The sequence below is a fragment of the Myotis yumanensis genome, unplaced genomic scaffold (genome assembly GCF_028538775.1).
Source record: "Myotis yumanensis isolate MYYU_CA2020_CCGP unplaced genomic scaffold, mMyoYum1.0.hap1 SCAF_1, whole genome shotgun sequence".
NCBI classification, from domain to species: Eukaryota; Metazoa; Chordata; class Mammalia; order Chiroptera; family Vespertilionidae; genus Myotis; species Myotis yumanensis.
The window spans coordinates 2151618-2162492 of record NW_027223752.1 but is presented as its reverse complement, the minus strand read 5'-3'; the positions used below and the strand labels follow the sequence as shown (position 1 = coordinate 2162492).

Here is a 10875-nt window from a genome sequence, read left to right as displayed (position 1 = left end):
CTGTCATGTTGCCCCTGCAGTCTCATGTCGCTGTCCTCGGGGAGGGGAGGTCAGTCTCCAGCCCCTCTTGGGGGACCTTCTCCCCAGCTCCCTTTCCTGACCCCCAAAATGCCTGGGCGTCTTCGATATCCAGACCCGATCCCCAACCTCCCCAAGTGCAGCTGCAGTGGGACGGCGTGAGGACTCACCTGAGGAGACGGTGACCAGGGTGCCCTGGCCCCAGTATTCGAACCAGTTGTCACATTGTGACAACCGCGCCAGGGTCCCGGGCAAGAACCGGCGCCCAGCTCGGGCCTCACGTCCACCTCAGGTTGCGCCCAGGAGGGCAGAGGGGACCACAGGGCCCGGAGGCCAAGGGTGGCCAAGACCCAGAGAGACCCCCGGCCACAGAGCCCAGAGGAGAGACTCTGAATCGTCCTCTGCGTCCTGGGGAGCCATGGTGCCCCCGGCCCCTTCCCGAGTCCCCAGGCTGGCCCCGTCCTCCTGGACCGGAGACCCAAACACACTCATTTTCCCCAAAAAGCACCAAAAACCCTCCAGGAGAGAGAGGAGAGAGAGGGGGTGGGAGACTCACCTGAGGAGACGGTGACCAGGGTGCCTTGGCCCCATACATCGAAGTAGTCACATTGCCCCCGGCTCCCTGAGGCCACGTACAAAAACCCGGCCCTGCCTGGCACCAGCCACCCCCACAAACCCTTCTCCTCAGGACTCCGCACCCCCAGACTCGCAGCCCTCTCTGCCTCTACCGCCCTGTCCCCCCGCTGGGGACCCCCAGGGCCCCACACAGAACAAAAACCAATCTCTGGAAAGTCCTGTCTCGCCCCGGGACCAGAGGAGGAGAGAGGAAGCCGGCTCACCTGAGGAGACGGTGACCAGGGTCCCCGGACCCCAGTAGTCCAAGTCATCACATTGCCCCAGGCCCCCTGAGGCCGCGTGCAAAAACCTGGCCGCCTGGCACCAGCCACCCCCGCAAACCCATCTCCTCAGGACTCCGCACCCCGAGGCTCGCAGCCCTCTCTGCCTCCACCGCCCCGTCCCCCTCGGGAGGCCGTCTGCAGAGCGGAGAGCCCAGTGGCCGCAGGGGCAGCCCCCGGAGGGGCCCCACACAGAGAAAAAAGTTAAATCTCCGGAAAGTCCTTTCCTACCCCGGACAGAGGAGACAGGAGAGGAGAGGAGAGAGGAGGGGACTCACCTTGGGAGACGGTGACCAGGGTCCCTGGGCCCCACACATCAAAAGCATCACACGGGGACACAGTTCCCGGGCCGCCCAGACATAAACCTGCCCGGGCCCCGGACCCCAGGCTGCTGCCCTGCCCATGGCCGAGTGGACCCCGGGCTGGGAGGAGGCAGGCGGACAGCACAGCCTCCTGCCTCCCAAAAACGCACCCCTTCCTCCTGTCCCACGTCTGAGACCAAAGGGACACCTGGCTCCGGCACCCCTGAGCCTGCTCCCCACCCCCACCTGTCCGGTCGGACAGTAGACGCCAACTCACCTGAGGAGACGGTGACCAGGGTGCCCTGGCCCCAGTGCTCGAAGTAAGCATAGCACAGTGAGTGGGCCCTGAGCCGAGGCCGCAGAAATCCCCGCGGCCGGGTCCCCGGGGAGACGGGGAGACACCAAGGCTGCTCTGCTCACAGACACACCCACCGGGGCCCCTGGCCCCAGGCCCCAGGGCGGGGTTTGGACGTCCTTCCTGACACCTGGCTCACCCCTGCCGACCCTGCCCGGGCTGATCCCCAGCGCCCAGCGGCACCCCTTGGCCAGGAAGGCGTCCGTGTCCGGTGCCAGGTTTTTGTAGAGCTGTCAATCACTGTGCCCCACCCAGTTAGCACTGTGGTTCCTGGCTTAGCCAAAACCCCCAGGCGGGTGAGGGCAGGTGGGTGGAGGCAGGTCTCCCCCTAAGGGCCAGGCCCGGTTGGGGGGCGGGGGGGCACAGAGCAGAGGAAATCCCGACACCCCGTCCTGCTTTTCCCTTTTCTTTGGAATAAGAGCAGGTTCAAGGCTGTGCCGAGACCCTCTCATGGCCCGCCCCTGCATTTGGGCTGCTCTCAGTGGAGAAAGGCCTCGTGCTGGGGGGAGGGGGGCTGGTGGAACCCCCAGTCCATCGCGGATCTGTGGGGACCCCCGGGGTCTGTCAGAGTCTCAGCCCAGAGGCTGCTTTCTCTCTCTGGTCACATCTCGTTAATTCTACCTTTCGCTGCCCCCACAGGTGCGGGCTCCACAGGGTGGTTCCCGCCCCGTCCCCTGGGACGGCTGGTCCTTGGGGAGGGGTCACCGGAGGGCAGTGCAGGGAGAGGGTCCCTCACCCACACCTGGCAGGCTGCTGTCCCCCAACTCCAGGCCACAGGGGGGGGGGAGGGAGGACTGCATCAGCTCCTGTCAGAGGGGCTGGTACCGGCACTCAGAGGGCCCAGGTGTGGGGAGGTAGAACACAGGCTGCCTGGGCCAAGTGCCAGGTGTGCTCAGGGGCAGGCTCTGCCTGGGGGCGGGGGAGGGTTAGGGGGCGACACAGACACAGCCTCACAGCCCTGAGGCTCGGGAGGGCGCGATGGTGCCCTGACCGCTGGCTGGGGGAGGGTGAGAGCCCAGTGTGTTGAGAAGCCTGTGTGTGTGTGTGTGTGTGTGTGAATGTGTGTGTGTGTGTGTGTGCATGAGTGTACGTGTGTGTGCGCATGTACATGAATACATGAGTGTCCGTGTACACAAGTGGGCATGAGTGGATGTGTGAGTGTACACGTGTGTCACTCCAGGCAGAGGAACCGCCGAGTGGAGGCCCAGAGGCTGGCCTGGTGCCTGGAGAGCCCAGGTGGCTGGATGAGCTGCATTTACAGGTGACCTGAGGGCCCAGCGAGGGGGCTGAACATGACGGGGGCTTTGCATAAAGTCTCGCTCTAGAAGGTTCTGCCTGGTCCAGTGTGGACAGATTTGGGTTGGGCTGGGGGCATGTGGGTCGGGAGGCCTGGTGCAGAGAGAGGGTTAGGGAGCCCATGGGATGGTGAGCAGGACCACGGGGCTCCCATGGGGGCAGGGAGAGCAGGGTCCTGGGCCGCACTCCCAGGACTCAGGCAGAGCGGGGTCCCAGGATCCTGGGTCTGGAGAGATGGAGGGGCCCCAGAGGGTGGGGCTGCAGATGCACCGAGGGGCACAGCCAGGGTCGGGGACGAGGCTGAGGTGCAGGCTCTGGCCTCTGGGCCCCGGGTGGGTGATGGGGGAGGTACGGCCTGCGCTGGCCTTGGGGGCGGGAGTCCTGACCTCCAGGACTTGTGGGGGTGGCTCATAGCACACGGAGGCTTCCTCAGCCCCTCAGCCCCTCTCTGCAGGCTCTTCCTGCTGTGGCCCCTGCTCTGGGGCCTCCTGACTCACTCTCAGGAACCAGGGGTAGGGCCACCCCAGACCCTTCAGGAAGCACCTGCGGGTCTCCCCAGGCCTCTGGTGCCTGATGGGGGAGGGGAGGTGCCCACTCTGCCCTGCAGGCTCCTTTCCTCCAGCTCAGCCCCAGGACCCAGGCCTAGTCTCCAGCTTCAACCTCATCCCTCATCCTCATCCCCATCCCTCAGCCTTATCCCCATCCCTCATCCTTACCCCCATCCATCATCCTTACCCCCATTCCTCATCCTTATTTCCATCCCTCATCCTTATTTCCATCCCTTATCCTTAGCTCCTTCCCTCATTTTTATTCCCATTCCTCATCCGTATCCCCATCCCTCATCCTTATTCCAATCCCTCATCCTTATTCCCATCCCTCATCCTTATCCTCATCCCTCATCCTTATTACCATCCCTCATCTTTATTCCCACCCCTAATCCTTAGCTCCATCCCTCATTTTTATTCCCATTCCTCATCCTTATCCCCACCCCTCATCCTTATTCCCATCCCTTATACTTAGCCCCATCTCTCATCCTTAATCCCACCCCTCATCCTTATCCCCATCCCTCATCCTTATCCTCACCCCTTATCCTTATTCCCATCCCTCATCCTTATCACCACCCTTCATCCTTAGTCCCATCTCTCATCCTTAGCCCCCATCTCTCATCCGTAGCCCCATCCCTCATCTTTAACCCCCATCGCCCATCCTTATTTTCCATCCCTCATCCTTAGCCTCCATCCCTCATCCTTAGCCTTCATCCCTCATTGGTAACCTCCATCCCCAGCTCCTATATCCCAGCCCCCAGCCCCCATTGGCTGCCAGCTTGTGTCTGTCTGTAGGCATCTCATGCACCCCACAGTGTGAGTTCCAAGTTTTATACTAAGTGGGCATGTTTTGTGTTGGAGTCTTTCTTTTTTTTTTTAAAATCCTCACCCAAGGATATTTTTCCATTGTTTTTTAGAAAAGTGAAAGAGAGAGGAAAAGACAGAGAGAAACATTGATGTAAGAGAAACACATCGATTGTTTGCCTCCTGCACATGCCCGGATCAGGGCCCAGGCCAAGGAGAAGCCTGCAACCAAGTTACATGCCCTTGATCGGAATAGGACCCGGGACCCTTCGGTCCTCAGGCCAACACTCTATCCACTGAGCCACACCAGCCAGGGCCCTGTTGGAATCTTTCCATTTCTCTTGGTTGGATAAAGTTTATGTTTATTTAAATAAATAATGGTATCCCCAATAGTCCGTATTATACATATTGTATACTGAATATGTACATATACACACACGTACATATATACACCCATGTTCAACATTCAGTATGTATCTATAGGCTATTGAAGGTACACTTATTTATAATGAAATATTAATGTATGTGCATGTATATGCCATGGCTCCGTAAGGAAGCACATGGCGCCAATCCCCGTGTTCCCATGTGTGAGCACCACTGTTCAGGGCATGAAGTGCTCAGATCACGTTTTGTCTCCAACGTGTTTTGTAGGCATTGGCAAAGGTTTTGTTTTTGTTTTTAGAAATCAGGCCGGGTTCATTTCTATCTTATAAATGAGCTGGATTCCTTGCTTACGTGCCCATCTGCTTGTTTCAAAGTCCAGTGACTAGAATAAAACATATTTGCTACTGGCTGCTCTGGGTTGTTTTTTTTTTTCTGGGAATTTAAAGAAATTTTGGGATGTTGTTTTGAGCCAGGTCTGGGAACGTTGGTTCTGTGTCTCTGGCTGCCCCTCCCTGCGACTGGCCAGCGGTGAGCCGTGAAGGTCCGTCTGTACTGTGGTCTGTTGTCCTTCCCAGGTGGGCACAGGATGGGCAGGCAGCAAATGTCGAGCCACACTCTGGACGCCCCATTGCTGACCCCGCTCACATCTCACTGGGCAGACGTGGGTCCCAGGGCACCTTGGCTGTGTGTGAAGGGTGTGGGGACCATGGGTGCTGGGGCACTTGCATGGCCTGCCAGAAAGGGTTGGAGCAGGAGCTGTAACAGTGGCCTTGAGGGTCCACAGACCACTTCTGCCAGTGGCTGCCAATTCAAAATGGCAAGGAGAGAAGTGAGGGCCTGGGGGAGGGCTGGCGGAGGGCAAAGGGGCAGGTCGAGGGGCACGGATGCTTCAGGGAGTGAGCTGGGAGGAAGGGAGGGTGGGAGGATGCTGCAAACCATGCTTCTGGAGGTGAGCGGTGGGTGCCGAGGGGCCCAGACGTTGGCCTGGGAGAAGGGGCTGGAGGGGGAAGAGGCCCAAGGACCTGACGGTGCCCATCAGGTGACAGGGATTGGGGAGAGGGTGCACCTTCCACAGATGAGGGGCAGGTCTTGGAAGAAGGCGGTGCCCACTGTTTGGTGTGAGTGAGTGTGATTGTGAGTGTGAGTGTGAGTATGAGGAGTGTGAGTGTGAGTGTGGTGAGTGTGAGTGTGCCTGTGTCACTCTGAGGCCGAGGCTCTGAGGGCAGTTGGGAGGGAAGTGTGAACCAAGTCTAGTACGGCCAGGGGTGAAGCTGAGGGGGCGGGCGGTGAAGGTGGGACACTGTTCTTGGATGGAGAGACAGGGCCACAGCCTGCAAGTCGAGTCTTTATTTTATAGCCAGATTCCCACGAGGCAAAGCAAGGATGTGGCCAAGATGTTTACAATGTTCTCACAAGTTTCAAATCTACTTACAAGCACCTGAACTCTATCAGGCTTTGTTTTGGCAGCACTTGCTCCACCTCCCACAGCTCACATCACAGCCACCTGGGACTATAAGGTTGGACCATAAGGTCAAGCTCACAGCCACAGCCTTTGGCTGTAATTGTGCTGGGAGGGCTTGGCCAGGAGAGGACTGTGCCCTCTCATATCAATCCCAGGCTTGAACCTGTCCAAAAGCTGGAGCTGCTCTCCACAGAAGAGGAAGCAAAAAATCCAGCAAAAAGCCCTCAGGGTGAGAAACCAAGATGGCGGCATAGGTTAACGCCGGAGTTTGCTGCCTCGAACAACCACTTCAAAAATACAACTAAAAGACGGAACGGACATCATCCAGAACCACAGGAAGGTTGGCTGAGTGGAAGTTCTACAACTAGGAGGAACCGAGAATCAGAGGAGGCGCAGTGCTGAAGTAAAATACTAAGGTGCGGAGTGCGTGCGGCGCGGGCTGGTGGCTGAGGGCGCGGTTGTCTGTTTCAATCTGGAGGGAGCCTCAGACTCTGAGCTCCAGAGCCGGGTGAGTCTCTAGGGACCCAGACTCAAACGGGAGAAGCAGGACTGTCTGGCTACGGTCCCTCCAAGGTTTGCAGCGGTTGCTGGGACAGAGAGGCAGAGCCCCTGGGGATGGACTGAGAGCAGCCATAACTGCTCCTTCCTCCGCCCTGTTGATCCCGTGGGACCCACCCCGCCCAAGCCCTGCACAGAGGCATTTGCCGGATAGCCTCAGGCAAAGGCTAGATTAGCACCTCCCTAGAGGACACAAGTTCTTCCACTGCAGACACAGCTGATTATCACAGCCAGTCAGCCTGAAGGTCAAATCCCTCTAGTATTAACTACAACAATTAAGCCTTAACTACAACAAGACTGTGCACAAAGACCACTAGGGGGTGTACCAAGAAAGCATAAAAAATTCAGAGACAAAGAAACTGGACAAAACTATCAAGGGAGGATATTGAGTTCAGAACCACACTTTTGAGGTCTCTCAAGAGGCTTCTAGAGTCTGTCGATAAACTTGATGAGATGTACAGGAAATCTAATGAGACCCTCGATGGTGTGATAAAGGACCATCTAGAAAGTAAGCATACACTGACTGAAATAAAGAATATTATACAGACTCCCAACAGCAGACCAGAGGAGTGCAAGAATCAAGTCAAAGATTTGAAATGAGAAGAAGCGAGAAACACCCAACCGGAAAAGCAAAATGAAAAAAGAACCCAAAAATACGAAGATAGTGTAAGGAGCCTCTGGGACAGCTTCAAACGTACCAACATCAGAATTATAGGGGTGCCAGAAGATGAGAGAGAGCAAGATATTGAAAACCTATTTGAAGAAATAATGACAGAAAACTTCCCCCACCTGGTGAAAGAAATAGACTTACAAGTCCAGGAAGCGCAGAGAACACCAAACAAAAGGAATCCAAAGAGGACCACACCAAGACACATCATAATTAAAATGCCAAGAGCAAAAGACAAAGAGAGAATCTTAAAAGCAGCAAGAGAAAGAAACTCAGTTACCTACAAGGGAATACCCATACGACTGTCAGCTGATTTCTCAACAGAAACTTTGCAGGCCAGAAGGGAGTGGCAAGAAATATTCAAAGTGATGAATAGCAAGAACCTACAACCAAGAGTACTTTATCCAGCAAAGCTATCATTCAGAATTGAAGGTCAGATAAAGAGCTTCACAGATAAGGAAAAGCTAAAGGAGTTCATCACCACTAAACCAGTATTATATGAAACTAGAGGCCCGGTGCACAACAATTTGTGCACTTGGGGAAGCGGGGGGGGGAGTGGCGGGGGTTCCTCAGGCCAGCCTGTGCCCTCTCGCAGTCTGGGACCCCACAGGGGATGTCCGGGTTGTTTCGGTCCGTCTCCCCCGTCTCCCTCAGCCCGGGCCCAGGTTGTTCGTTCCCGCCTCCCTCAGCCGCCCGGCTGGCTTGTTTTGCTCCCACCTCCGCCGCCCAGCTTGTTTTCGGCCACCTGGCTTGCTACACTCCCAGCGGATATATGCAAATTAACCGCCATCTTGGCTGACAGTTAATTTGCATATACTCACTGATTAGCCAATGAAAAGGGTAGCGGTCGTACACTAATTACCATGTTTCTCTTTTATTAGTGAAGATGCTGAAAGGTATCCTTTAAGAAGAGGAGGAAGAAGAAAAAGGTAAAGATACAAATTGTGAACAACAAATATGCATCTATCAACAAATGAATCTAAGAATCAAGTGAATAAATAACCTGATGTACAGAATGAACTGGTGATTATAATGAATCAGGGACATAGAAAGGGAATGGACTGACTATTCTTGGAGGGGAAATGGGTGTGGGAGATGCGGGAAGAGACTGGACAAAAATCGCACACCTATGGATGAGGACAGTGGGTGGGGAGTGAGGGCGGAGGGTGGGGTGGGAGCTGGAAGGAGGGGAGTTATGAGGGGAAAAAAAGAGGAACAAATGTAATCTGAACAATAAAGATGTAATTAAAAAAAAAAGCCCTCAGGGTGGCTATGGGTCACCGCAAGGAACACGTGGGCCGATGGCAAGGTGGCCTGGCTGATGGTGGGGGGAGTGGGGAGTGGTGCCCATGCAGCCCCCTCCCGCCACACTGGCCTGTCTGAGCAGAGTGTCCTGGCGGGGACGGCATCCTTGTCCAGGCCCGGCTGGGGTTGGGCTGGGTTGTGCGAGGGGTTCCCTGGCCCCGGCCCCCGATCCCCATCCTGTCCTTCTGGACCCGTGGCATCAGCATGGCCTGGGCCGCCCCCAGAACTGCCGGATCCAAGTCTGAGAAGATTCCCCGGTGACACTGGGCATTGAAGTGCAACGCACTGAGCTGAGGGACCGAGAGGGGGGCTGTGTTTCACTGCCTTGCTGGTGTCGCTGGGCCCTGCATGCCCTCTGCACCCTCCATCGTGGATCCTGGCTCCGGTTCCAGCTGGTTCCTGCGTGCCAGGGCAGGTCTGCAGGGACCTCAGACCTTCGGTTCTTCCAGCTGAGTCTCTGGTCCCTACATAGCCAGGGCATCACAAGCCCTGGAGGCTCCTTCGCTCCAACTGCAGCTAAAGTGACACCTCCTCCAGGAAGCCACCCTGACTGACCCAGCCTGGATTGGACCAGGTGACCCACCCTCCATTCCCGCCCTGCGGCTCCCTCAGGGCCTCACGAGGTCACACGCAGGGCCAGGCTCAGGCCATCGGATGAATGAGTTTGTGGGTGAACGAAGCTTTTCGGCATTGGGAGGGGATGAAGAAACATATTGACCAGAAGCAACTGCAGAGAAACCCACCCAGAGCAAGGGCAGCTCCGTGAGAGAGAGTGTGAACCCTCCCAGGCTGCGTGTGGGGACCGGTGGGGGCAGGAAGGGGCTCCAGGGTTAGTGGTTTGGAGACTGAGCTGGCGGGGAGCTTATCTGCTTCCTGCCTGCTGGGCCGTCCCCCTCTCAGTGCCCAGGTCACCGCTGGAGAACAGCTGCCTGGGGCTGCCCATGCTGCCCGCTGGGACCTGGGCGTGAGGCGCCTGTGGCTAGGAAGGGAGCCGGTGAGTGCAGCCCTGAGCTCCTGCCTGTGGAGCGGTGGGTCCAGGCTCCTAGGGCCCAGCTGTGGGCTGGGGCACCGCTGCCCGGTGTGGCCAAGCTCCCAGAGCCGGGACAGAGGCCCTGTGAGGACGCGGGAAGGGCGGTGTCCTGAGGGCTTCGTGGAGGTCGTCCCCTGGGTGACCGACCCCATGAGGGAAGGGCGGTCGGCTCTGCTGACCACTGACCGTCAGCTTCTGTGCTGGCCGCCTGGCCTGGCTTTCTGAAAGAGCGGAGACGGGTGAGCCTCCTGTGAGCTCCCGCCCAGTGGCCCCGGCGAAGCTCAGAGCGGGGAGGCCTGTGGTCCCGGTGGGCGCGGGCCAGTGGGGCTCCGGGCCTCCTGGGTGTGGGTCCCTGGCCTGGGGTGTCTGTGCTCCTGCTCTGGGCTCTGGATGACACAGGCGGGGTCGTGCCTGCTGGCTGTTGGCAGGACCTGGATGCTCACCTCCAAGGCCAGCTCTGGCCAGGGTCCCCAGAGCGGCGTCCAGAGGGTGAGGAGAGGACCCTCCCTCCCCTGGCCGGCCCAGACCCCGACTCACCATGGAGCGGGACACCGAGGGGCGCCCGGGCTGTGGGGGCGGCCGTGGAGCCTGGGACTGCCTGGCCTGGAGCCGGGCTCGCCCTCGGACCCAGCTGGTTCACCGAGGCCATGGGACAGTTTCAGGCAGGGCCTGTCTCACAGTGGTAGTTACCGTATACCCACGGTGACTCAGGGCTGCTCAGAATCCCCCAGTCGGGTCCCGGCGTGGCCTGCTCCCTGGGGGTGGGCTTCGGGGAGTGACCTCCTGTCGGGCAGGGCTGGGCCAGCTGACGTGGGCTCTGGGTGGCCACGGGCAGGTTTTATGAGTGGCCTGTGGCACTGTGAGCCCCAGCCGTAGTTATACCCACACTGTCTGAGGCCCGCACAAATTCTGTCAGGACCCAGGGCGGTGTAGGGGCCCCTCCGGGCTGTGGTGGCCCATGTCCTGGCCCAGGAGCCCCCTCAGGCTGTGGCCGTCCCTGGGGAGGGGGGTGAGTGGGGGGGCACCTCCTGGCCGGAAGGGAAGGCGGCGCTGCACCTCAGAGGCCCAGGGCTGCTGGGCCGCATTCCAGCGAGGGTTTCAGACCGGGCGAATGTCACTGTGGTACCAGTTGCTATATACCACGGTGACACAGGCAGGACCAGAAACCTCCTGGCCTGTGTGGGGCTCAGCACACCCCTGTGGTCTTTGGCCTGGATGCGGGGCGGGGTCCTTGATCTCTGAGTGCATTTCCT

At 58.2% G+C, this 10875-nt stretch overlaps 2 gene segments (V, D, J or C); both read right to left on the bottom strand.

The window, feature by feature from the left end:
- The window catches only part of LOC139008765 (immunoglobulin gamma-1 heavy chain-like), a 56009-nt gene extending 55744 nt beyond the window's left edge, over positions 1–265 (bottom strand). The window contains exon 1 of the C gene segment in view: positions 189–265.
- The window catches only part of LOC138999217 (Ig alpha-1 chain C region-like), an 89818-nt gene extending 86222 nt beyond the window's left edge, over positions 1–3596 (bottom strand). The window contains 2 exon segments of the C gene segment in view: positions 1494–1628; positions 3584–3596. Coding sequence covers positions 1494–1628; positions 3584–3596 — 148 coding nt within the window.
- Positions 3597–10875: the final 7279 nt, after the last annotated feature.